The sequence below is a fragment of the Dysidea avara genome, chromosome 10 (assembly GCF_963678975.1).
Source record: "Dysidea avara chromosome 10, odDysAvar1.4, whole genome shotgun sequence".
In the NCBI taxonomy this organism is placed as follows: Eukaryota; Metazoa; Porifera; class Demospongiae; order Dictyoceratida; family Dysideidae; genus Dysidea; species Dysidea avara.
Genome location: NC_089281.1, coordinates 29,917,395 through 29,945,368, shown reverse-complemented (window position 1 = coordinate 29,945,368; position 27,974 = coordinate 29,917,395). Strand labels below are relative to the sequence as shown.

Here is a 27,974-nt window from a genome sequence, read left to right as displayed (position 1 = left end):
GTTTACTGATGTGACAATAATAAGAGCCAGCCTCAACAATGAGAGAATATTGTGACTTATTCTACAACGGAGAAGATTCTTGCAGATATTTCATCACTACATGAACATTACAATAGTATTGCAGATGATGTAGTTTCAATCTGATTCATAGCTGGTATGTCTATACTCTAGGTATTTCTTTATCCTTATAAAGTGAAACTGTTAACTGACATGGCAGAAGTATGGCCATAAATGGGAAGGACATTTCACCAGTGACATACCATTACAGGAGAGTACAACTACCATTTCTATGGCTTCTTCATAGTTGCTGCCCTAAATGAATTAATACACATAACATGAAAAACTTTAGATTTGATAATACCTGCCACACTTTCTTGATCATATTCTCTTTGTAAATTCCTGACAAATCTCAACTGTTTATTCAACTGAGACTCAAAACACTTTACACAGTTGAATAGTATCTTAGTGTCAATCTCCACCAAACTAGAACACACACTGAGTACATATTGGTAAGAGCGAGGAAGCTCTTGAAAGTCAAACTGGACTGGATGAAAACAATACGAACTGTATGCCTTACCAAAGTCAGGAACTGAAAAGTTTAGAGGTACAATTCTTGGCTTAAAGCTACAACCAACTACAAGAGATGTGTCTCGTTCTTTATTAGTAATGTTGTCACCAGAGCAATGAAGTGATGCAGATTGTGAGGTAGACTGAGTCACTGAGACATCAGTAGTAGAAGTCTTGTTGAGAAAGTTTGAGAATATTCGCTCCAACTCCTGTGTAGCATCCTTGTTAAATGCTGCAACAAAATGTCAATGGTACTATGACATATGCTAAGTAGTGAATATTCTTTTACTTGAATATTTAGTTTCTTTTCGGTTACAACCAAACACTTGCATCTTGCAGAACTCTAAATACTCCTTGAGATCTTTTGTTCTCAACAATTCTCTGTGGACATAACAAATATGTAACCAGAACTCCAGGAACTTAATTGTGACCTTACTCTGGAGTGAGAAGCAATCCTGCAGTGTCCTTTTGATTGTGGTATTCAGAAAACATCTTCACCCAGTCAGACCACACAAACATGCCATGCTCTAACCATAAGATGTCATGAGTAATAAATGCAACATAACACAAATTGGAAAGAAATAAAGAATTTTGTTTTGGAGTAAGAGTATCATAAACATTTTTTACTTAAATTTTTAAAGCCCTAAATGTCCTATAAAATACTCTAAACTACTCAAATACACAAACTAATAAACAGGTACATTTGCTATTGATGTGTGTTGGGATATACATTGACACCAATACACATTTCCTACCATGTGATGGTGCAACAATGAAACACGTGTAAGGACAGTTCAGATCCTAGAACAGCAGCAGATACTTTGGAGAAAAATTATGCCTCTCTTTCCCTAAAAGCACTCCAGTTCCAATAGAATGTACATATCACACATGACTTTGGAAGCACTCTAATTGAGCAGTCACAATTGGTAAAAAAAATAAGCATCCATTACCACTCTGGCTTTGCAAAATGAAAGGAAAAGTAGGTGTCTTTTAAGTATGTGAGAAGAAAAAAAAAGTTGATTCTACTTGTAGTATGGTAATATTAGTGGAAATATGTTCTACATTCAACGCCCACCCATCCATCCATCCCACATGTGTGCATGTGATACATACAAAGTCTGCTAGACATGATAGTGTGTGCTACAAAGCTTTGTACTCTCTACCTTGAGATGTAGTACAATGCTCTGACTGGACATATCGTGATTGGTGCCTAAACAAAAGAAACAATTTCATTCCAACAGTATAAGAGATAAGTTCATGAACACACACACACACACACACACACACACACACACACACACACACACACACACACACACACACACACACACACACACACACACACACACACACACACACACACACACACACACACACACACACACACACACACACACACACACAAAGTGTAGCAATGCCTATGGCAGCCATGTGAAACACATCTATTGCTGCCCAGTGAACCAGCAGTGGGATGCCTGTGAACCACTCAGGAATTGAGCCTTGTGAAGGTAAATCCTCCTGGGGAGTAACCTGCAGGAGGACTGTCCAGGTCTCACGGAGAGAGGTCACGGAACTTGAAATTCCACTATAACCTCTAAGCGAGATAAGGACAGTTGGGGATTTGCTTCTCCAGTAAACACCAGGTACCCAAACAATGATGATGTTACAGCTGGGTGGGCTGCTTTTCCCAGGCTACCAGGTCCCCATTTAAACAGCTGGGTAGGCTGTAGCAAATGTGAATAAAGTGTCTGCTCAAGGAAACAATAACAACAACACATACACACTACACACACACACACTCTCCACATTATTATACAGTCAACAACAGTTCGGGAGGATCAGGAAGAAAATTCGTTGAATTTACAACAATGAAAGGTTTTGCCAGATTTAGTATGGAACCTGCATTGGGACTGACCAGAAATATTCTGATTCAATTTCAGGTCACTTTATGTGCTAAGAATTGTATACTGTAGTTTGGGGCCATAAGCGGTGTCTTCATTTCCAAGTGTTCACACTAACAGGTTTGACTGCTGTATACCATACAAATTTTCAAGGTGTGTAACTTTCGCCTATTGACAAAATTCAGAATTTTCATGGATTTAGGATAGCATTGAGCCACTTCTTATAACTTTTGAGGATGAAAATTTTGTGGACAGCCAAGCAACCGTAAAAATTACATCCTTCAAAAATTTGTATGTATACGATACTGGATGAACAGTTTTTGGAGGTTTTAAATCCAAGACATTACTTATTCATATTTTTATTATATTAATGTACAGACCTCAAATTGAGCAAAGTGTACATGATTAGTTAACAACTAGACTAGATTCATTCAATGTACCAACCCCCCTCCCCTTCTGACACAGTGGGTATCAAGGCTGCAAACAGTCAGCCATTGTTGGGCCTGGCTAAGAACTCACACTTCATACTGGTCATCCAATCTGTAAAACATCTTCAGTAACACTACAATGGCTGCCATGCATTCTACTTCTGATCTCTCTGACCCTTTAAGATGCCGAGAGGATAGGCCATGGCTAGGGTCCATCTGATGAATAAGAAGCAGCTTGTGTAGGCATCCTTGAAAACTGACTGTAATGTGTATGAGAGTATTATGATAACAAGTACACAAAAAAATTTAGAACTATCAACTAGAGTAGGGACCATAGCACATCGATAAAAAGTACTGAAACAAGCTGGAGTAGTGCACGATATTAAATCGCAGTAAAACAATAAGAAGTGTTATATCCCTAAGTACTGTGCATTTCCATTATGGTATCTTAAGCACAGTAGGGATATAACATTTCTTATTGTTTTACTGTGATTTAATATCGTGCACTACTCCAGCTTGTTTCAGTACTTTTTATCGATGTGCTATGGTCCCTACTCTAGTTGAAAATTCTAAATTTTTTGTGTACTTGTTTGTTAACTTTTTTGTAAATAATTATTATTACTGGTGAATCCACGTATACCACATCACCAGTTAGATCAATTATTGTCTGAAAAGTGAAGTATCCATTATGCTTCATTGTCAGCTATGTTCAACCCGTTACACAGCAGTACAAATCAAGAACTGTTCGAAAAGCACCTCTACAATCAAAATAGCCACTATGAAAAACACGGACTATTTCCATTATGAAAGGAAGCCATCATGTGCTTCCGCCAAATCGACACTTTTCACTGTCAGCAAAGATGAATGGGACACAAAGGAGGACACTGGTAAGTCCATGAAGAATGCATCATATGTACTGCGGTATGCCAGAAGGCACCTTTCAGGCCGAAGCGACATTGAACACTGAAAAATCAAGCCCGTAGCCTTAGCCGTTGTAGAGTTATGTTTATCTGAAGGCATCAGTCAGTCAGTTACTCACTCAGTCACTAGAAAATTCTATAAAATAATTTTAAAAATTACATAGCAGCTTGTGAAAGCATTTCAAGTTGAACTGAAAGCTTGTTTGGGCTTAGTTTTGCCTAACCAATACTGTCGTCTGGGAAAAGTGAGGCTGGTTTTTGGGTGATGTTTTTCATGGGCCACGCCTACTCCTTTGTGGTCCCAACTATACAGTACAATATATGATAAGTATTTCACTTTTGTAACTACTTCTTTACTACAGTTTCTTCCTTACCTGGTAGAAGTAACCTGCTGAGCAGTTTCTTGCCGATAGCCAACACATCAGCTACCGGTAGCTCTGGTAGTGATAACCCTTGATACAGTTTACGTGCATGTAAATATATCCGATCAGGTCTTAATGTGTGCTATTTAAAACACACCATGTAACTTTTACACCAAACAGTGATCAGCACTTACAACTGGTGAAAATGTCCTCCGATCAGCTGTTGTCATGGTGATATGGTCCGGCAGAACAGAGGTACGCAACTGATAATAAGGAATATAATTCATCCTAGTCCATCTGTGGTGGGGACAAGTATAATACCTTCAATGCCTCTACAATCCCACTGTATAGAGACCCACAAAGAAGGTTCTGTTGTACACAGAAATAAAAATCCTAGACCAGGTGGTAAGCCTGATCCCTAGACAACTTGTAATTGGCAAATGAGGGCACATCTAGGGACGAAGCAACATCGAACAGTGATAAAATCAAGCCAGTAGCCTTAGCTGTTATCAAGTTACGCTTGTCTGAAAGCATATTGAATTTTTTATTTTTTATTTTGTACCTACCTATTTGAAGCATTTAGTTAGGGTCGCACTTTTAACCAATACTGCAACACAGCCTAAGATCCTCTGAATTCGTACACAGCATTGGCTTGTCATACGATACACAAGGCTTGTCAGAATGATATTCTGCGTCAGACTACATACATGCGAAAGATGGAGAATAAGTGTGGTTCCATTATAAAGAGGGTTCATTTAGGTGAAAGTGACCTATTGTGTACATAATGGAAATGTTACACATTAACATTAAGGAAGGCTACATCTTACTGCAACTTGTGTCATCATCTTACCTTGCAATATCCACTAGCAGGACAGTTTCTCCAGCGTAGAGCAGTCCAAGGTAACACACAGCAACACAGCTCATCAGAGTCAAGTAAGAAATACTGGTGCGTTCCTTTGTGTTAGCACCAGACCTAGCGAACACCCCCGGGATGGAAACATCTTCCTCAGTTTCCTCTTCACTGCTACTACTACTACTTTCAGAAGTTATATCCAAATTTAGTTCATCTGCTGGATCAAATTCTAGACTTAAAATTTTTGATCCTTTTCCTTTGTCTGTATCCTCATCAATTTTTCTTCTTTTGGCAGAAGGTCCACCATTGGTATTCTTTTTTAACTTGTCCATACCAAAGTTCTTCAAGAAATGGAACCAAATTGTTCGGATACAGTCCTGTTCGTAAGATACATGATCAATGACAGTAACATCCACAACCTGGTTACCTTGACAACAGGTTTAAACCCTAGCTTGATGAGAGAATCAGCTTGAGCTTGTAGCACCAACTGGAATAACTCATAATAATTCCACGATGCTTTTTGTTCAGTCTGAGTTTCTGCATGAGTCATGAGTATAAACACACACAATACTGCATGAACAAGGGACAAGTTTGAGCTTTCAACATTCTGGCAGGATGATGCACAAAGCATTAACTAAGGACACACAATAGTGTGTAATACAGCTAGTGCAGACATGCAACAGACAAGTGTATATTTTACAGGAACCCGTCATTTTGTACGCATCCGTAGCTCAATAGTGCCTAAACGAAAATTAAACAGTTTTGCTATGGAAGGGTAAGGGCACCTCCTATTCCAATCCACCCAGCCATCACTGAGATGAGTGCCTTCAAAGTTTGTCTTATTTTCTTCGTATTTTTTTCTTAACCTCCTTATATATTATTTTGCACATTTTAGCTAAAACCCTATACCACATTGCCTTGCTTTCAGCTACTCACATTATTTAATTTCTACTTTATAAATGAAAGTTCCAGTTTAGTACACTGGAGTGATAAAGTTTTCTAATCTCGTATATCTATCAGTGATTGTTCTACAACATTCTCCGTGTACTGTATCAGAAGTGCACAGAAAAAAAAATGTGCTCTATTAGTCACTATGCTCTATTAGTCACTATGCTCTATTAGTCACTATGCTCTATTAGTCACTATGCTCTATTAGTCACTATGCTCTATTAGTCACTATGCTCTATTAGTCACTATGCTCTATTAGTCACTATGCTCTATTAGTCACTATGCTCTATTAGTCACTATGCTCTATTAGTCACTATGCTCTATTAGTCACTATGCTCTATTAGTCACTATGCTCTATTACAGCCTGTTTAAACTACAGGTCGCTCTGGATGAGATCGCTTCAGTTCGATCCAGATCAATTTTTTAGCACCGTTTATACTACGAAGGCCAAACCCGCTCCAATCACCAAAAAAAGTTAAACCCACAATCATAATTTTCATCGAAGTAGACGTTGTTGATGGAGTTAAAGGATTTGTGTGCTCTGTTATTGTAAGGTTAGTAAGCATGATAAAGTTTTCGGTGTTGGCGACAACCTCTCAATTCTATGGAGTTGGTTAGCTGTTCATTCGCATGCGTACCTGTTTGTTTTTGAGTCTTTTTGTTGTTCTTGATGCTGTCCTTCCATATTGTCCCCTAAATACTTTGCTGTTGCTTCATTTCGCCTTTTCAGTTGCCATTTTAGCTGTAGTTCTCCGTATCTTTATCCCGCTTATTAGAGCCAAATCGAACTGCAAGTTCGCAACTGTTTATACTGGGTGAGTAGAGTAAACTAGTTCGAACCAGACCCACATCCCTAGCAGGTCCATTTCAGAGCGGTTCAACATGGTTCGGTTCGATACGGTACGTGTCTACACTGACTTGGAAATCACTCTGATTCGAGTTAGTTCGAACTAGATGGTTAGTGTAAATGGGCTGTTAGAGTACTACAAAATATTAAAGAAGCTGTATCAAGACACACAGTTGTGTGTCGTGTGGCCAAGCACAGCCAATGCGGGCATGTGACAGACTCATTTTACGGAACCAAGAAAACACCATTTCATGTACCTGTAGCTCAATAGTGCTTGGAATTTTGCTGTGGAAACTTCCTCAGGGTACGGTCCAAATTTGGGTCGAATCTGCACAGCCATCACTGAGATATGCACCTTCAATGTTCATCTTATATTCTTCATAGTTTTCTTAATCTTCCTCTAATTCTTCTTTTTCAACCAAGTAACCATGTAAAGAGTCAAACAAGTCACCCTGTAGAGCATTCAGCCTTCACCTGCAGATCTCGCTGTAAAAAGTCAGCTATAGACGTACTGAAAGATAGTTTAGGAATATAGACACTTTGCAAAACCACGCCCACTTTTTAAAAACTATGGTAACCGATCAGCCGCCATTTTCATTGGGGGCTGTACAAATAATTGCGATTGCACAGCATTGAATAATTGCGATTACGCAGCATTGAAATTCGATGTTGACAGCACCTCAACCAGAGCAGTAGTGTTGAACAACAGACTATGGGAGTGTTCAGAGGTTTAAAATTAGTGTTTCTGATTAGATGCAGCTGGTTATCAGGGTTGAACAGGGCGCAAAACAGGACTGCTAGTATAAGCCGACAGTGTTGGTATATGCTGTGTTCTCAGCTGCTGCAGACATCAATGAAGAATAGTTAGACGATATCCTCAGTAGGTGAATGAATACATAAAAGCACTCACTGCTCTGCAAGGAGTGTGAATTTTCAGTTGCAGAAATGAGAGAACTATTGCCATGCAAGCAATGTGGCTCACCAAGACCTCAGTTCCACCATAGATAATACACGTAATAAAGGATTGGCAACGTGCCTATTAAACCTGTAGTGATGTCATGTACAATCCTCATTACGGTACATCATCCAGTTAACACGCCCTCTCATCCATTACTAAACGCACTAGGCTGCTTTGTTCCTTGTGCCGTAGCAGAGTACTACTCAGTAAAGACGTAAAGCTTAGTCCAAATGAACGTACAACTACTAAGGTGAGTATCTGATGTAATAAAATAGTGAAACATACTGCCATTTTTAACCCACCGCAAGATAAGGCCCACTGTTTCATAGTTTTAACAAGGACACTAAAGTGCTTTTTTTTTCAAACAATGTATAAAGAATTAATTGTAACCGTTAATAGAGTGGAATGCTTTATTTTGTGTAGGTGTACCACTTACCCAAACTACGGTTTGAAGCTGTTTCATTGTGCTGGGTTTTGGAGTTTTGTCGTGGTACCATGTGGAGAAGCATCAAGTTACTATTCAGCACAAGAGAGCTCAATGTTATGGTGGTGGAACACAAATATGCATCAGCTCAAATTCAGATGTGACATTAGCCATCAAAGTATGTGAAAATGGGATATAAAAGGTGCAGTGGAATGGAGCATATTATCAACATGAAGGAGCTGCTGGTGGTAAAGAGTAGTGTACCATGACTTCAAGCTTAGACAGGGAATAATGAGCAGGTTTGTAAATGTAGTAGCTCATAGCAAATACCATCCACTGGATATCAAGTGACGTCCTTGTGTTTGTCACAAAAATAGACAGTCCCTTCAAGTGCTGGAACTAATGTTGCGGGCTATATTATAATAATTGATATAAACATACACTAGTTATCTGAACTCCTAGGGGCCACCTGCAGCTCAGATACCTGATAACTTAAGTTTTGTACAAAATCTCTTCTACAAAACATGAAAAAAAAATCATTTAACTTCTCTAATAGAACATTCGCTACTCTAATAAAGCATTCAATGAATTCAAACACTAGTAATATTCAGATCAAATAAAACAGCAGCAAAATCACAACCATAGGAATCACAAATGACATGGGACTCTCACATACAATCTCAGAAAGAAATCTTTAAAATTCTGAACTTTGGAATCACACATAAAATCAGTTATTTTTGCTTCTGTTCTTGATTATAAGAACCATATGTGACAGACACACCCTTAGAGGCTTACAGGATGGCTTGGAGTTAGCTAGACAATTGACTGACAGATGTTCGATTAATTGATTTGTGCAAAGCACACCTACATCTCCATTGAGGCTGCTGAGGTCCTGTTGGCTACTCTTTTCATGCAATAGTAGCAATGAAATGATCCTAGTAAACACCTAGATAAAGATTTATATTATTGAAATTCTAATCAAATACTTGAAATCCCTAAACATTACACAATTTAGGAATATTGGTCGAGAGGTCTCTCACTCAGTGAAATATTGTCGATCAAAGTTCAGAAATTTGTCAATTATTTTTTCAAATACTTTCCACATACCTAAAACAACAGCCATCACAAGATCTTCCATGGTTTCTGGAGTAAATAAGACCCCTTGGTATGGTTTCCTACAAACAATTAGCCCCAGGTATAAAAGGATATTTTCTGAGATCTCACCATTGAAACTTGCTGCAAATTTGATAGCCGAATTTCAAGGATTTTCTGAGTGACTGACCCCCGGCATTGGTGACCCTAGTCACCCACACAATACGACACATACAATGGCCTAATGAACCAACACATCACATGTGAACAAACATGACAAAAATAAAATGCAGTGTTGAACTCTTGTCCTCCGCACACGCACACACATATAGCCTAAGCCGGAAGTTGTGTGAAACAGTTATTGCCACCCAGCAAACCAACACTGGGATACCTGTGTACTACTCAGGTACTAGAGTCTTGTGCAGAATCCTCCTGGGACAGGTCTAGTAATCTACAGGACTACTGTCCAGGTCTAGATCTCACAGGGAGAAGTCGCAGAACCCAAAGTTACACAATGACCACAAAGCTGAGACAAGGACAGTGAGGCAGCATAGCCAAGTGGCTAGAGCACTGGCCTGGTAATTGAAAGGTTCCAGGTTTGATTCCCGGTTATGCCAATTTGGTGATTCCTTGAGCAACAAACTTTACTCACATTGCTCCAGCTGTATACAGTTGGGGACCTGGTGAGCTGTCACAGCAACATTAGTGGGTACCTGATGTTTACTGGGGAAACAAATGCCAAATATACACACAATATCCATCAGTCCATCTCTCGATTAAAAAAAAAACACATTGCCACTGGATACATAAAGTAGTTTTGCTGCTGAAGCCCTATTACGAACAGCCAACCGGCTTAAACCCTGGTTTACATAGTCCATCCTTATTATGACCTACTGCAGCTGGCTACCAGGAGCACATCGAATCCTTCATAGGATTCGATATTCCTGTGCCACAGTAAATAAGACTCCATCCCCACGACTCACCAAGTTGCTGCCAGCACCCAAAATCCGCTATCTGATAGCTCACTACGATCGATACTGGTTACATGAGTAGTTCCTCTCTACTACTGGATAGCGAAATAACAGCACTAGGAACGATAAAGCGGAGCATTCATTCTGTAGGGTAGCCATATCTATGACGATAGACGTGCATAAGTTACATAAGTCACGCGACCGTAACGAGGATTGCCTAATAGTTGCTATGCGCGTTGCCAATCCTTTATTACGTGTATTATCTATGGTTCCACATACCTGAAGAAGACAGTATCCTCGGTAGGTGAATGAATACATAAAAGCACTGCTCTGCAAGGTGTGTGCCATACACATTGTGTATTTTCAATTGCAGAAACAAGATAACTCATTGCCATGCAAGCAATGTGGCTCACCAAGACCTTTGTTCCACATACCGGGAACGAAAAATCAAATTAATATCTGAAAAGTTTGCATATAATTATGCATAATTGCATACAGTTTGGGTTATCAGCTTGTAAGCTGTTTGAAAACAGTATCTGGGTATCTACAAAGATACGTGTCAGCAGCACTGACAAGCAGTGATATTGCAAACAACAGCACCATCCAATATGCCATCCTCATTTCATGTAGCTACTGTGGCTGTGGAATTATCAATTGTTTCTATAACACATAAAGTAGTTAGTCATTCACTCCTTTTCATATACTGTGTGTAACATAGCTAGTACTCTTGTGAGTGTACAGAGATAGCCATATACATAATGATTGACGAGTATAGAAATTGTGTCTTGTCTCTGTCATACTTGATACACCATGCTATCTTCAGATAAGTAAGAGCAAGAGAGGTATGTATAGTCACCACACTATACACTAACAGCTTTACACTTCACTTTGAATATATAACTTGAGATGTAGCCCTTTTTCTTTTCTGGATAGTCTCTTAATATCAAACTTAATGTATTGTGCTCCTGACTTTTCCTATTTCCAACAAGTACAACAGAGCAATCATTCCAATATTCTCACAATAGCTGGCTAGTAATAGTGGCGAGGGTAAGTCATGGTCCAGTGTGACCAGCTGGGGGGACTCAGTGGCTTGAATCTACACATTGAATACCAGAAGACAGTATTTGTGAGCTGTATATTACACTCACAGTAAGTTTCACTACTTCTGTCTGATAACAAAGTTGCAGAGAGTGAAACTTTTAATCGAAACGACTTTCTTCATCACGGCCAGATTTTCAATTCTTCAAAAGTAGCGGCTGGGTGTCGATTTCCAAGCTCAGTTCACCCAACTCTTAATCATTTCCCGAAAACACACTTATCCTTTCCCAAAAGGAACTAAACTGCGGTGCTGTGAAGCAGTATGAAGGAATATGCCATACGCCGCTATGTACACTGGCCCCAATGAAAATGGTGGCGGCTCAGTTACTATGGTTTTTAAAAGGAAGGCGTGGTTTTGCAAAGCGTCTATAAAGTGAGTTAGTAGGTAAAACTACATAACATACTCATGTCATGGCGAGTTATTCTGCTTAGGGAAGGTTTTTGCAGTAGAACATTCGATACTTCTTCCCTCACTTTTCCCGTAAAACATTGTGAAATCCAAACTTTTGCTGGATCACACCTTAGATCACAAACATCTATACATACATAACACCCTGTACAGGGTTCAGTTGTGTAACAAGTCACCCTGATAATCATTTCATTCCGTATAATATTCACACAAATAGTAGACAAGTCTTTGACAATTCATTGTTGCACTTTTTTCACAGCTTGGCTGTTTTTGGTATAGATAATCTGCAACAGTGGGACCTGTCTTAGTGATTAGCTATTTAGTGAGAAAATAATACACCAATCCACCTACCTAATTAATTGTAGCCCAAAGGAGTAAAACAATGAGTTCATAGTATGACTCTTATGATAATACTAACCATAAAAAATATTGTCCCAGAAAAATCATCTAGCCATAAAGAGTACATTTCCTCACCTTTCTTTTGTGTCTTGACTCTCATCAGTCTTGATTGAGATAAGGTTTGGTCACCTGCATCATCAGCAATTTCCTCACGAATATCCTACAAAATCACATCAAATCAAAACAGGTGCAGTATACAAGTCACCATACTCAGAAGCTATGTTCAAAATGTATTTGTACATTGTGTGCCGTTTTTTCTCGTAAAACATCGGTACAAATTTTTACAGCTTTTTCTCTTGTTAAAGCTGTGGAAGGTTGGCCAGCCTTACCTGTGATTGAGTTCCGCAGTCAGCACAGAAGTACAACCCGTCATTCTCATCAAAATCTTCAGCTCCGCATATTGGACATTTGGTCATCCCATTCGATAGTCGTTCATATTTTTGAAGATTTCTCCAGTTTCAGCACTTTTCCCATATTTGGTAGCATTTGATTGATATTGGAGTGGATATGTCGTGCACGAAAAGTAAGGCAATGTGTACTGTTGTATAGAACTGTGTGCGCATTTACTGTTTGCTTGTTGTTTTAGGGAGCATTTTCGCTACCCTTCCTCGCACACAGCGAGGTATTCCACTGGTTATCAAGGGAGATCCGAAAGGGAAGAACATTCTGTACTGTAACGGTAACAGTGTGGTGATCAGGGACATTGCTGTGAGTTTGGTAGCTGTGCTAAGTGTATTGAGCTTGATGTTTTCATTACTAGAATCCGGGAATATCCGACGTCTATACACAACATTCAGTCCCAGCTTCTGTGGCCACATACGCACCCTCCGGATTCTACATAGCTTCAGGAGGTCAGTATATCACATATACGCATCTTATATAAGTGTTTCGGTGTTTGTGCAGATAACTCTGGTAAAATCCGAATTTGGGACACTACACAGGCAGAACACATACTCAAATACGAGTATCAACCAATAGCAGGTGTTATTAAGGATATTGTATGGTCACCAGACAGCAAGAGGATTGCTGTGTGTGGAGAAGGAAGGGAAAAGTAAGTGGCGCAAGACTGTAGTTGTAGTTGTATTAACATGATGGGACCATGGTCTGTAATGTGGTGATGTGAACATGAATTTGAACATCAGATGATGAAATATTAGACCTATTTCAATATTGGGTACGGTGGTGTATGGTAAACAATGTACTTGGCAATAAATCATGTCGACGTTGGTATTTATTCTTCTCCCCAGATACGGGCATGTTTTCTTGTGGGATTCTGGTAGCTCTGTTGGTGAGATAATCGGCCACAGTAAACCAATCAACTCCATCGATTATCGGCCAACTCGTCCCTTCAGAGTGGCTACAGGTGGTGAAGACAGAATTGCATGCTGGTTTGAGGGACCTCCTTTTCGCTACAAAAATGCATTCCACGATCATGAGAGATTTGTCAATGTCGTAAGGTTTTCTCCTGATGGTGAACGTCTTTTAACTGGTGGAGCAGATGGAAAGGTGACAAATAATACTGTGTAGAGTAAAGATGTTAATATATCGTTTGGTTTCTGGGGATGGTGAACAATGTGTGAACTAAACTGTCTATTTGATGTCATATGTTGTCTTTTGTAACTACTTTCTTACCTATTGTGTATATAGTACAATTCTATTCAGAAATTTAGAGCATGTGACTGGTCAGGTCTGAATGTGTGTGTACACTAATTGGGGCCATGGACAAGTGTCCTGATTATCAAGGTGTCCTTATTAGTGAGGTGTCCTGATTTCAGAGGTCTAAATGTGTATACACTAATACAAATGGGACCATGGACAAGTGTCCTGATTATCAAGGTGTCCTTACTGTGAGGTGTCCTGATTTCAGAGGTCTAAATGTGTGTACACTAATACAAATGGGACCATGGACAAGTGTCCTGATTATCAAGGTGTCCTTGTTAGTGAGGTGTCCTGATTATAGATGTCTAAATCTGTGTACACTAATGAGAATTGAATCGTGGACAAGTGCACACACACACATGCGGGGGGGACACTTAAGATAAGGTGGTATCTGTTTTCAGGTGTTTATTTATAATGGAAAAGATGGTGAGAAGCTTGGTTCACTGGGAGGCGATGCCAATGCCCACTCAGGTGGAATATATGCGGTGAGCTGTATCAAATGGTGGTATGATATGATGGTGTAGCTACTATCACAGCTCAGTTGGGGTCCAGATAGTGAGCACGTGTTGACTGCTTCTGGTGACAAGACGTGCAAGTTGTGGGATGTGCAGACTTCTCAAGTTGTAACGTGAGATTGTGTGTCTGTCTGCGTGTGTGTGTGAGTGTGTTGTATTCTATAGTAATTTGCTTTATTGCAAAAAAAAAAAATTCGGGTACAATTTTTTTTTGTAGAATAACTAAACAAAATATGATGGCAGTATATAGCCAATATGTACAGCATTAAAGGCAGTATCCCATGTAGTTAATGTTGGGAATTTTGTCTAGTGGCTATAAGTTTTACCGATAAAATAATTTCTATTAAATAATTTATATTACAAAAAATGGATTACAGTATGGCAATTATAACAACCTCCAGAAAGCAAGCAGCTTTGGATATTCATAGCTGTTAACAGTGATTCTTAGCTTGTGTTGTTTTTGGGTCATTCCATGTCAAATCAACAAGGAATTTAGGGTCACCTCTCAGATTTTGACGAAACTTGGTGTGTTTATAGTACCTGTGGTGCTTATCACTCATGCAAATTTTTAGCTCCATACATTCCATAGTTTCTGATTTATGACCACAAATATTTTGAATATTTCATGAAAATTTGGTCCATCTCTGGTTACAAAATCAACTGCAACTTTGTACTGTGTAAATATTTTTAAACACAATTTTCACTGATGGAAGACTGTTGATTGACCTTTCCAGTGATCCCTAAATTATGGGATATCTACTTAACTATGGTTCAAAATTATTTCATTGAAAACTTTAATCCTCTATATTTTGAAAAATGCTACTTGAAATTTTTCAAATTCTTTTGTGAATAATGATTGAGTCATAGTCTATGTTTGATAAAAATTTTGTGGTGGGACCACAATGGGCTCAAGAGATATAATGAATTATGTTGTGGTATGTGGAGGAATTTGCAGGCTATTATTGCTGTATTGGAGTGTACGCCTCCAATAACCACTCACAAAAAGGCCATGCCAAGTTTGTCTTACAGAGTGAAGGTGTCTAGGTACATTGAAACCTGTATTAATGACCACCTGTATTGAAAGACCATCTATAAGCTGCAGCTAATTTATACTTTAATTGGATCTTAATGTATAGCACCAAAACATCAATCTTTTCTAGCAAATCCAAAAATGGTCCTTATTAGACAGGTTGACTATAAATGAGATCATTATGCGTCCATAAACACATTAATGTTGTACCATCTCTTCAGTTATACCTTATTTATTAAGTAAAATCTCGTTGTTATATACTTACATACATATCCCCACTCTACACTATTCAAGTTACGTACATGGCTGCATAGGTACAACAGACCTCCTTAAAAAGGATATCTGGGTACCTTGATAGCCTCATGATCTCACTTTATAATTGTACGTACATTTTGGACCCAAGACAAGTCTGTGGTTTCTCAAAAATGAACACTTCATCAATGGTCCAGGGAATAGAAGAGTTACACTATATACAGTAGATGCATTACTTGTACCAGGAGTTTTTATATTATTAACACTTGCTTGCACCTCAATGTGTGATTTATAGTACTGCAATTACTAAAATTAATGGTTTTTCAAAGTATTTTGTGTTCACGTTTTTGAAGATCAGTACAGGTAAATGTTAAATATGTGGTCAACATGTTTACTTCCTATGTGAGTATGTGTATGAATTTATGATTTGATCTTCAAAGTGGTCGTGAATGTAAAGTAATGTAGTAATTAATTTCACACATTGAGGTACAATTAATGCATGTACGTATATGGTAAAACCCCTCCATTGTTAGGACCATAATAAAGTGCTCATATTACAGAAGCTACAGAAGTATCTTGGTCCAAATGTATGTGCACCACTAGAGTGAGAGTACAGTGTATAAACAGGTGTCCTGGTTATCAAGGTATCCAGGTATCCCTTCTGAGGAGTTCTGTTGTATGTATCTATGCAGCCACATACGGAACTTAAATATGGCTAAGTCCACTACAGTGGGATTCAACTTAATAAAGAAGGTACTTGTGAAGAGATGGTACAACATTTACATGATGTTTAGGGACACATGGTGGTCAGATCTATAATTTATAGTCAACCTGTCTAATAAGGACCATTTTTGGATTTGCTAGAAAGGGTTGATGCTTTTGTGCTATACGTTAAAGAAGTATAATTTAACTGCAGCATATTGGTGGCCTTTCAATACAGGTGGTCACTAATACAGGTTTCAATGTACCTAGACACCTTCACTCTGTAAGACAAACTTGGCATAGCCTTGTTGTGAGTGGTTATTGGAGGCATACACTCCAATACAGCAATAATAGCCTGAAAATTCCACCGCATACCACATCATAATCCATTATATCTCTTGAGCCCATTGTGGTCCCACCACAAAACTTTTATCAAACGTAGACTATGACCCAATCATTATTCACAAAAGAATTTGAAAAATTTCAAGCAGCATTTTTCAAAATATAAAGGATTAAAGTTTTCAATGAAGTAATTTTGAACCATAATTAAGTGGATATCCCATAATTTAGGGATCACTGGAAAGGTCAATCAACAGTCTTCCATCAGTGAAAATTGTGTTTAAAAATATTTACATAGAACAAAGTTGCAGTCAATTTTATAACTAGAGATGGACCAAATTTTTATGAAATATTCAAAATATTTGTGGTCATAAATCAGAAACTATGGAATGTATGGAGCTAAAAATTAGCATGAGTGATAAGCACCACAGGTACTACAAACACACCAAGTTTCGTCAAAATCCGAGAGGTGACCCTAAATTCCTTGTTGATTTGACATGGAATGACCCTTTTGTTATGTGCAATACTCTATGCTATATGCAAACTTTGGCTAGGAACTAGAATGAGCAAAAAAAATTTTTTCGCAAGGTCAGTGAACTTATCATTATTAATTGTGTTACGGACAGGAGTACTGTAGCCAACAACACTGCATATATTTCACAAGTGCAATATATTTCTCAAACCACAAAATGCTATAAATCCGAGGGCGTTCGTGTGAGCTACTTGCGTGATTTGTATCAGAAACATTTTCACAAGAAACTACTGCTGCCACACTTTCACAGCTGAATGATAAAGGTCACCATGAATTGAAATCTCTGTGATTGTTAAGGTCATGAAAAGTTATTTTACCATGAGTGCAAATTTTTCTGGAGTTGTATTAATAGTACCTCATATAGTATGTTGTTCTTATTAAAGTTTGAATGGTTCTTGTTATCTTGCAGGGAATTCAAGATGGGTAACACTGTCGAGGACCAGCAAGTCAGTTGTCTGTGGCAAGGAGAGTACCTTTTGTCCGTGTCTCTCACTGGCAACATTAATTATCTCGATCGAAATAATCCAGACAAGCCGCTCCGTGTGCTCACTGGTCACAACAAGAACATCACAGCCCTCTCCTCCTATAATAAGGGAACAACACTGTACTCTGCTAGTTTTGATGGCCGAGTGGATATCCTTTATTTTATGTTGTGTACTCTTCTGTAAGCCTTTTTAAAATTGTAGTGTCTGTCTCAGCATTGTGTAAACTTTAACTTGGGGGTTTTCCCTAAAATTCATTTTTGGTATTGTGAACCCACCAATTTGATAAATAGCCCAATTGTGTCAATACAAAGTGACTTGCCTAATTTAGCCATCAGGTCAGGAGATTTGAATAAACAGTTTACTTATGTTTCAAAAAGGAAAGAAATGTTGTCTGTCTCCTTAACGTTGATTACTCCACTGGAATTCTGAGAATGGAGACATGGATGTTGTGAGTGGTCGTCCACACACTTATGAGGTGTGCAGGATTGCACCTGGCTCTAACAAACTCTACACCATCGCACAAGACAAACTGTTCAGAAACATTTTACCAGATAGTCAGGAATTTGGGTAAGTCATATATATATAACACAGAGATGTACCAATAATAGTCTATCAAGACTTTATTTGTATTGCATGACCCAACTGAGTCGGTCTGACTAAGACTTGTTTCAATAGTGGATGATCAGGTTGTTTTAAGCTTCCTTTGCTCATTTTAGGGTCCTTGGCTTTTTGTAGCTTGGTTGAAACGGCTAAATTTTGTTGTTTATAGCCAATTTGATGGTTGCAAATAAACTGCTATAGCAGTCACTCCACTACTATACCTCACCTGCTAACTTTTTCTGGCTAGTGACTCAAAATTTGCACAACAAATCCAGTACATATGGACACTTACTAGAGAAGTGCTCCATATTAACACTAATTTTATATGATCTAGAAAAAAGAAATCGCACTTTGTTGACTCCAGAATTCCATATTCCGATAGTGTTTTAGTGGTTGTTTTGAAATAGTTTTTGGCTGTTATTTACAAAGGTTTTGGTATGATTAAGTACGGTAGTACTTAATAAGTAGGGATCAGTAAGAAATCATATGACTTTGTAAACTTTCACACTTTAAAAAACAGTCTTGCAATACATTTTTCCAGAAAAAAAACTACCTGGAATGCGTAGATCATTCTCATTTCTGCTGTAAGCTTGTTTCCTTACTTCTTATAGCATGTATGTTGTATTGATCCCTAATTTCTTTTAAATTTTTTTAATAACTAGTTCAATATCATTTATGCGTATTTGTCTGTGTCTTGCAGTCCTGAGAGTGTGTTGTTGGATGGACTGGACCCAAAAGATGCTGCTGTAGCAAGCGATGGTACAGCAGTTGTGGCAACAAACTCAATGTTGGTGTTGATACGTGACAACAAGCGAGTGTCAGATTTGGCTGTCTCCTATGATCCTGTGTCAGCTGACATGCACCCAACCAAACCTGAAGTGGCAATTGGAAGCAAGGTCAGTGATCACAGAATCAAATTTCAAAAATGATTGTTCTATTACAATACTGAAGTTATGTCAAGCTTTCTACATTATTTCACACAGTATTTCACAGTTGTAGAATTTTAGTTGGGTGTTCCCCCAAGTTGTTCAGAGGTTCTGCTATATGTGCAACTGCTCTATAAAGGCAACACATTATTTAGTAATGCTATCTCATGATAATATCTCAATACAGCCATTGATCCTTACACTTTGTCACAAAAGCCTCACACAAACTATTCTACCACTATACAGGACTCCAAGGTCTACATATACACTATTGATGGTAATGAGTTAACACTGAAGCAAACGCTGGACTATTACAGTGGAGAAGTGTCCGCAGTCAGCTACTCACCTGGTGGTGACTATTTGGCTGTCAGTGGAGGGGGAAGGAAACTTTACATCTATGAGACCGGCTCATACAAGGTGAGAACTGTGAAATTCTAATAGCATAGGTGTGTGTGTCTGTTTATATGTGTGTGTTGTGTGTGCGCGCGCGCACATGTGCAAAGTATGATCAAACCTTGAAGACTCAGATGGGGGGCAGGGGAGCTATATGGTTTTATGAGAGTGAGGAGGCGATGATATAAAGAACTGCATGTCTGTGTGCATAAGCACATTGCATCCAGGGGGTATCCCTAGGAATTTTTTGTATTTTTAGACTCGCACTCTTTCTGGTGTATTCTCAGGTACAGTTCTCAGCTACTGTGCCTGCCATAATGCACCATAAGCAATAATAGCCACTTCATAGATTATGCTAATTAGTAACAGATAGTGACTTATGAGATATTGTTGATGTATGGAAAAGAATGAGTAGGACTTGTCGCAATGTAGTACTTATAATATTTGTAACACAAGTTTTGCGCATTCGAGCACACTATATTACCCACACACATGCATTTCAATTAATACTACAGTTGTTGTGAGACTTTCTTTTAAGGTTTTGCTTAAATTTAGCGGGGGGGGGGGGGGTCAAGGCCCCCAAATGAAACCTTGATCATAAAACTCATTTATAGTATCATTACTGAATTGTTCACAATGATGTTGTTGTAAGGTGCACTAATGTCTCTTCAACATAGTTGAATCAGGACACGCTCGTCCACTTGGCCAGAGTCACATCAGTTGCCTGGTCACCAGACTCCAGTATGGTAGCTACTGGAGGAGTGGATACCAACCTTGTGGTCGCCAAACTTGGTGACCTTGACAACAAGAAAGTTATGGTGAAAGGTAGGTTGATGGCATGTTATATGCACAGCTTTGTTGGATAGGTCCCAACTACTGCTCAAAATATTACTAACAGATGCTCATGTAATTAATTTCCCACAATACCAGTGATATCAAGGAGGTGAATGTAGGTTCACTCCCAGTGATTTTTGTAAATAATCACTTTTCACATTTAAACATTTTTGCAACAAGTCCATGCCCAGTATTGAATTACATCTTAATACCTCACATTTTCCTTATGACACAAGTTAAGGAAAATCAGCTCAGATAAATACAAGTGTTCTTATGCTACTCTGAGAATAAGAAACATATCCTATATTCAGTTGTCTGTTGTTTTTGGTTCAGTATTTATGGTTTAAATTATTTCTATTAGGTGCCCACCCCTTGGCTCCAATTGATTCGGTGACATGGCTGTCCAATGAGGTGCTGGCCTCAGGTGCATCCGACTGTTGCATTCGATTGTGGGATGTGAAACTGTGATTATGAACATCAAACAACATTGTTTGTCATCACATTATGTTATATTTAGTTTAATATTATCAGTAAAACATTTAGAAAATTATTTGTTTTATACTATTTAACAATTGTTCACTAAACACTGTAAATATAAGTAAAGCGTTGAACACTTAATAAGCACACAGGTACAAGGTTCATTGCTGAGGCACTTTTCATCAGTGTCCACAAAAGTTAGCATCCACATGAGCAGTGTTCATGTAGTTAATAGCCATCTTGACCACATCAGGATGTTGTGATGCTAAGTTGTTAGTCTCTGAGAGGTCATCTTCTAGATCATATAACTCCACTGTAGTGTCATTAGCATTGTATCTATAGTAACAGTGAGGTAAAGAGTAGTAGTGTAAATGTGTAGTGAAACCATTGAGGTTATAAAGGGACCTACTTGATATGGTCACTACAATGTGGTGGTCTTATTAATGAGGTTATGAAGTACACCTTAACTATGTTTAGGACCTACTTGAAATGGTCACAGAAGGCCTGTCACAAGCAGGTACAGAAAGATCAACTGTCATGCTTTTGGCCCACATTAAATTTGGAGCATCAATATGGGAAACTGCATGCTCTCTTGGAGTGACCTTAGTTAGAATCCCACTTTGTCATAGTATGAGGACTCATCATAATGCATGTAACTTGAAGAGCTTACCTGACAGATTTCCAGTTTTTAAACCTGATCCCTTGTCCCCATCCCTTGTGGTCTTCATTAGGATGACAATACTCATGATAGATGTACCTAAAATGTGTGAATAATATGAAATGAATTACATGCTGAACCAATTACTCAAGAACTCACAATATCAGTGGCCAGGTTCATAAATAGCATGACTTAAAGAGAATTTCTACTTGCTGGTCAAATATACATGTGTATTAGTGTTCATACAAATTCTTTTCTTGCTTTCAATTAAGTGACAGAATCTTTCAATAAAATTTAAAGGTCCATGCAATAATAGGACTACTTGATAGCCACACTATGACAGTTATGCCATCTTAATTGCCATAGTAGACATGAAAGAGTGAGAGGTGGTTGCTCTATTAGAGTATATCAACCATATTTAGCTCCATTTTATCTGGAATATAGCAGTAACACATATATTAGAGTTATGCACATCCAAAGTATATTAGTTTTATCAAAGGAAGCTGCATGCTGTATTGTGGCCTATAGTGCTATATAATCAACATACTCTGGTTGTTCCTGGTTGTTTCCTTTCAATGTAGGGACCAGTGAGTACCCATCCAACTTGTCAGGTAGGGAAGTAGTGGGAACCTCAGCAATCTCTGCCTGTAAATGAAGATAAGTGACTTACCACCAAACAAGAGGTGATTAAAACATTTAGGGGACAAAAGTATTGTTGACTTACCGCAGTTTGTAGGAAGTCCCAGAAGCCCCACTGTTGTTCTGATACTGTTCCAGGTTTAGTTACTCCTGGCTACAATAAGTGCTATACATGTACAACCAGTTATGTAGGATACACAACATTACCCATCTTATCAGTAGAGGAGAACGAACTCCACCTTCATGAACACTCCTCTTGAAACCTCGTAAGGGACCAGAACTCTCAAAAAATTTGTAGCTGTGACCTCTGTAAATAATAACACAAATTATCACATTACAAGTGGTAATTATAGTCACCCTTCATTATGTGCTCCATTATCACTAGCGTAGAAGATAACCTTTTAAGAGAACATAATAACAGAAATAATATCACATTTGCTTACTGTATTCTTATCTAACCCGACCTCTTCCAGTTTCTTCAGCATTTCACCCTAATTTAAGACGCACGTTCTTAAATAATAACTTCTGATTATGGTACAGACCACATGTTGATCCTGCATGGTGACAACAGACCCAAAATCTCTCTCAACCTAAACAGTCAAGTTACAAGTAAGTTTGTGTTAGCAAAATACTATACCTACCCTTGGCCATTCACTCTTGTACTGTGGTAAGTCATAGGGGGCAGGAACACCAGTTTCTCCATCCTGTTCAATAGATAGATCTGTCAAGTGTATGTCTATAGTAACACTTACACTGCCAATACCTCCAGCATGAGGTGTAGTGAAGGAGTGGAAGAGATAAAATGGTTGCGTGGATGAGGATGCAGCTTCTTCTAAATATTTTAAAGTAGCATTGACCATCAAATCTACAAGAGAGAGAGAAACTATCATTGATGGAATGATGAAAACATTGTACATGGCCAGGGTATTCCCCAGAAAATACACAGCTAGGAACATGTAAAATGATAACCTTCAGCCCACACACAATGGGTAGTGTAGGGATAACCACATTTTTTAGCTGATGCATTCTTGTTAGTAGATATCTCCATTTGTTTCTATCAACAATTAAGATGTAGCTAACAGCCACATAATTACACAACTACCTCATTATGCCACAAAAATGGTGGATAGTAATCATGAGCATTCTCCTGGCTAGTGTAACCATAGAAATATTCAAACCCTTTATTGTTAGGGGAAGCATCAGTACCATTGCTCCCTATATGAAGAATACACACAACAAGATCAATGGGAGCAGTTATCCTGACCTAGTCCCCACTTGCCAACCAGAGCAGTGTGGTAACCAGCTTTGTTTAGGATGGTAGCTATGGTGATGTCATCATCTTTTAAAGATTGACCATTATCCCTCACTGTACAGTGTCCAGTGTGACGACCCAACATCTGGATGATGATACAATCCAGTGAAACCTGTTTGTATGTGTGTGTGTGTGCATGCGTGCGTGCATGTGTGTGTGTAGTGTAGTGTGTGTGGCATGGACTGTGTTTGTGTGTTGTATGTGTGTGTGTGTGTGTGTGTGTGTGTGTGCGTGTGCGTGTGCGTGTGTGTGTGCATGTGCGTGTGCGTGTGTGTGTGGACTGCCCAGTGTCAACTTCTCACAGGTCCCTAGTGGAATAGCATTTAATAAAAACCCCTTGATGGCGAGAAGTCAATGATTAAGTAGAGGTTGAATGCAGAGAAGATCACAGATCCCGGCTGTTGTGGCTCCTCTGGTGCATGCCTAGACTGCAAGTTGTAGGGGATCAAGCCACCACTGGGTTTGGGATTTTTTCTGCATGTTTCTGACTTCTTGTATTCTAAGCCTTCTCACAGGTCCCTAGTGGGGTAGTATTTAATTAACCACCTCTTCATAATGGTTCACCGTTACAAATGTGTGGAGTAGTTCAGTAGTTCTCTGATTAGTTTGCCTGTTTGAATAGTGTCACTCCAGTCTGGGACCAAAGAATCAGTGGCCATTATAACGAGGTGGTCTTATTAAAGAGGTGGCCATCATAATTGATTATGCATATGGGGTACAAAATCATTACTTGCTATAGGCACACTTAAATTGCCTATATGATACACATTGTTAAATGTTAATTTATTTCTGAGAAGAATTTATTTAAAAGCAGACGGGTTGAAACTGCATGTACTGCTGGCCTACTGTAACTGATCCAGTTTCAACCTTGCTGCTGCTGCACATATTTTTATATGTCCCAAGTAGCTAGTCTCGCGTGGCCAGACCGCTTTTTTCAGACTACCAAGTAGCTAGAGGTGATAACATGCAGCCTACATGCATGACGATGCATCTGCACCCTATTGTCAGGTTACTGACTTTTGGAGCTCCGGCTCTTTCATCGCAAATCACATGACGAAGTTACAACTCGTGACCATGGGCGTGGCTATATTCGCACACGATGATACCATAGATATTCTAATATTTTAGTATCTGTGATGGTACCTACCAGAGTGCAACGAGATGGAGCACAGACTGGAGCTCCAGCGTAGCCATCTGTAAACATCATTGATTGTTTAGCAAGAGTGTTGAGGTTTGGTGTGTCCAGCCTCCCATGGGTGGTGTTTGGATTAGGGTAAACTCCCATATCACCATAGCCAAGATCGTCTACAAAGTATAACATGTACGAGTATTATTAGCTAATGCACAGATTTTTTTACCTGCTAAAATAAATAGTATGTTAGGGGTAGCATCTACTGTTATGAGGACGAGGCAAATGACAAGTAGGAAGGTCCACATGCTTGCTGCCATTGTTAGTAGTTACTCGTGCCAGCCCCACCCATTGAATCTCAATCGGTCACGTTTTTATTAACCCGTGGGCGGAAAGCTACTGCAAAACCCGAGGCAAAACCCGCAAAAGGTTCTGCCGGACACCCGCCACGCATGCGACAAAGTCAACTTGCGATCAGTCGCCGGGATCCGTGGGCTCGTCCAAGGGTTGGGAAGGTTGGAGCCACCCTCTCGAAAAGTACAAACAAGATTGAGATATACTCTAATAGAGCAGTCAGTAGTAAAATACTCTATACAGTCACCACATGTAACGCTATTAAGAATCCTCGCTATAGCGGGCTATAGTTGCCGGAGCACCATCCCATGGGCACTTTTAGCCTGCTAGGAATTTTGTAAATAAAGTGCACATGAAATTTTCAGTCTTGAAACATATCTTAGGGGGCATCTCCAAACTGATTTTGGTATACGCTTAACGTCATAATGACGCTAACTTCAGACCATAGGCGGCGGAAAGGGGGGGGCTAGGGGGCTAAAGCCCCCCCCTCAGAATGATATCACACCGAAATTATCTTTCTTGGAGTGGGGCTGAAAACCGTGATAAAGATCGAGATACTCTAATAGAGCAGTCACTCTAATAAAGTAGTCAGTGTGTAGCGAGCTATGAAAGGATTTTTATGTAGTTTATCAGCTAGGAATGGTAGCTGGTGAGGTGGAAAGCTCTTGTCAGTTGGTTGCGACCTTTTTTTTTTTTTTTTTTTTTTTTTTTTGGTCTCACCTTACCAAACTATAGAAATAAGTCTGGGTCAGCCCAGCCCCCCCTCATATCAACTACTTCCGCCGCCGCTGCTTCAGACCCCCCTCCCCCCCCCCGTCCTTAGCGTCACACTATGAAAACAATGCATTGGCAATAGAAGCTGGCACAAAACATTATATTCTTTACCTGAAAACTGACATAGTGTACAAACAGTATAACTGCTCTATTCCTAGCTGTTTACACTATAACTGCTTTAATAAAAATTTATAATGTCATGGGTTGAACCCCCTCCCCCCTTAACGTCATTATGACGTTAAGCGTACCAAAATCGGTTTGGAGATGCCCCCTTATAGTCCGGTAGATTTAAGGTTGGACCCGGAAAAATTCGAAGAAAGCTGATTTTGGTATCATTAGAAAGCAAATTTTTCATAGAATAACATATCCAAAATCCTCTAAAATCCACCTTGGGGAAAATGTTTATGGCCAATTTAGTATTGAGGCATATGTGACTGGATTCAGGAAAGTGGATCTTCCACACATATCCAATTTACCAACTTTGACAACTCATAACTTCAGATTGGAAAATGGTATTGACTTGAAATTTGATCAGTAGTGAGCACCAGCATCACTTATTAGGTGGAGAAAATGTCAGGTTGATATTCACCTTGTACACTAAGTTGTGATTTCTTTATTAAATACATTTGGTAGACCTATTTTTGCAAATCTGGTCATTTGTGGCTAACAAAAATGCATATTATCCTTAAAATATTTTCTCATAAGAAATTCATTGCAATCAATATTAGCTGTATTTGTCACGATTATTGTAAACAGTTTCCTCAGCACTTCAGCAACTCTCTCTCCTGCAACTGCCACATGCTGCAATATACTTTAATCCATGATTACACTGAGAGCATATAATGTTGTTACCACATGGATTTGCAGTAGAAAGCTTGCATTTATATTGTACAAATTTAAGTTAAGATGTCTGGTACTAGTCCCATGTCTGTCATCATCAGTTGCATACAGCCTCGATCCTTCTAGTTTCCAGCTCCATTATGGTAATGGATGAAGTTAGTCATTAAGTTCCTTCTAATGAATAACTTGTAGATGCACATACAAGTTGTGAAAGTGTGTTGCTCTTGCAATCATTTGCACATCATTTTCTTCTTGATTAGGCCAACTTTACCCCTTTCAAATGTCGCAGGTGTTGTATCACAGCCACTCCATGCAAGCATGTGAAAAGAGAAGATGTAATTATGACATTACAATAGGACATATATACTTTCTATGCTCTGGTGCACCATGTAGGAGGACAAGAACATCAGTGTCATCAGCTACAACACACTTTATTTCCTTCAATTGCAAATTGAAGTGCACATTGAACAATCAGTGTGTCAGCATCCAAATTACTCTGATGCACAACCTGGCCATCATCTATCAGATATTGGACAATCAATTGATGTTTGCTCTTTTCATTTGCAAGAAAACTTCCTAACTTTTGTATGCTTTCATAGATTCACTTGACTGAATATCTGGACCTGCACATACCATAACATACCTGGGGATGCTGACAGCCCTACACACTGATTGCACACATGGAGATTCTGACATACTGATGGTCCAATGCGCACTTCAATTTTGTAATTGAAGGAAGTAGAGTGAATGTTGTAGCTGCTGACAACAATGAAGTTCTTGTGCTACTGGTGCACGCTGCATGGAAGCAGAACATGACAAGTACGTATCTCTTTTCATTCAGAGGTTGTAAAACATTTGAAGATTTAATTGGAAAAATGATGATGTTATTGGGCACATATGTAGGTCCTCTTTTCACATGCCTGGGGTGGCTGTGATACAATGTCCGCAACATTTGAATAGGTAAAGTCGGCCTAATCAGCAATCAAATGATGTGCAAACGATTGAAAAGTTAATGACGGATTGTATAATGCAACAATTGCACATGTTGAAAAAGTTGGAGTTTGATGGGAATCAGTCTGATTCATTGAGGAGTCTCAGGTATACAAAACAAAGTACATGGAAATGGTGGCATCAGAAAGTTATTACACATGCGAGCTGCGAAAGTGTGCTAACCCTTGCAGTTGGATGGAGTATTCAGGATCAATACATGGATTTAGCTGATGCAAGAAGTTATTCATTGGAGGGAACTTAATATGGGGCTGGAAACTAGAAGGATTAAGGCTGTAACTGATGATAATAGACATGGAACCAGTCCCATAGATCATATAGTTAATTTTGTACAATATA

The 27,974-nt window shown here is 38.9% G+C and overlaps 3 protein-coding genes across 5 annotated transcripts; 1 reads left to right on the top strand and 2 right to left on the bottom strand.

Annotated features, from left to right (window-relative positions):
- Positions 1-64: 64 nt before the first annotated feature.
- On the bottom strand, positions 65-12,620 carry LOC136267959 (TATA box-binding protein-associated factor RNA polymerase I subunit B-like). 3 transcript variants are annotated; one of them, XM_066063177.1, is made up of 12 exons: positions 12,507-12,620; positions 12,253-12,337; positions 5,459-5,568; positions 5,029-5,408; positions 4,373-4,475; positions 4,191-4,320; positions 2,988-3,156; positions 1,731-1,777; positions 1,004-1,094; positions 857-948; positions 362-799; positions 65-312 (listed from the first exon to the last, which is right to left on the bottom strand). In XM_066063177.1, exons 1-12 carry the CDS (start codon positions 12,591-12,593, stop codon positions 299-301), a joined length of 1,746 nt encoding a protein of 581 aa, XP_065919249.1. In that variant the 5' UTR covers positions 12,594-12,620; the 3' UTR covers positions 65-298. The 3 variants fall into 3 exon arrangements, with proteins under 3 accessions (XP_065919249.1, XP_065919250.1, XP_065919251.1); XM_066063178.1 differs by having other exon boundaries at positions 5,459-5,518; positions 12,507-12,539; XM_066063179.1 differs by lacking the exons at positions 5,459-5,568; positions 12,507-12,620.
- On the top strand, positions 12,556-21,028 carry LOC136267958 (WD repeat-containing protein 1-like). Its single transcript, XM_066063176.1, has 13 exons — positions 12,556-12,700; positions 12,764-12,885; positions 12,938-13,028; positions 13,081-13,228; positions 13,425-13,683; positions 14,238-14,321; positions 14,373-14,464; positions 17,616-17,839; positions 18,105-18,258; positions 18,992-19,187; positions 19,464-19,634; positions 20,288-20,435; positions 20,806-21,028. The coding sequence occupies exons 1-13, from the start codon at positions 12,685-12,687 to the stop codon at positions 20,910-20,912; spliced, it is 1,812 nt and encodes a 603-aa protein (XP_065919248.1). The 5' UTR covers positions 12,556-12,684; the 3' UTR covers positions 20,913-21,028.
- On the bottom strand, positions 20,892-25,016 carry LOC136267961 (steryl-sulfatase-like). The gene is made up of 15 exons (XM_066063180.1): positions 24,889-25,016; positions 24,678-24,835; positions 23,483-23,615; positions 23,321-23,433; positions 23,188-23,272; positions 22,971-23,083; positions 22,860-22,922; positions 22,761-22,808; positions 22,662-22,709; positions 22,576-22,616; positions 22,426-22,525; positions 22,304-22,372; positions 22,127-22,224; positions 21,592-21,678; positions 20,892-21,257 (listed from the first exon to the last, which is right to left on the bottom strand). Exons 1-15 carry the CDS (start codon positions 24,977-24,979, stop codon positions 21,104-21,106), a joined length of 1,401 nt encoding a protein of 466 aa, XP_065919252.1. The 5' UTR covers positions 24,980-25,016; the 3' UTR covers positions 20,892-21,103.
- Between the last annotated feature and the right edge of the window lie 2,958 nt (positions 25,017-27,974).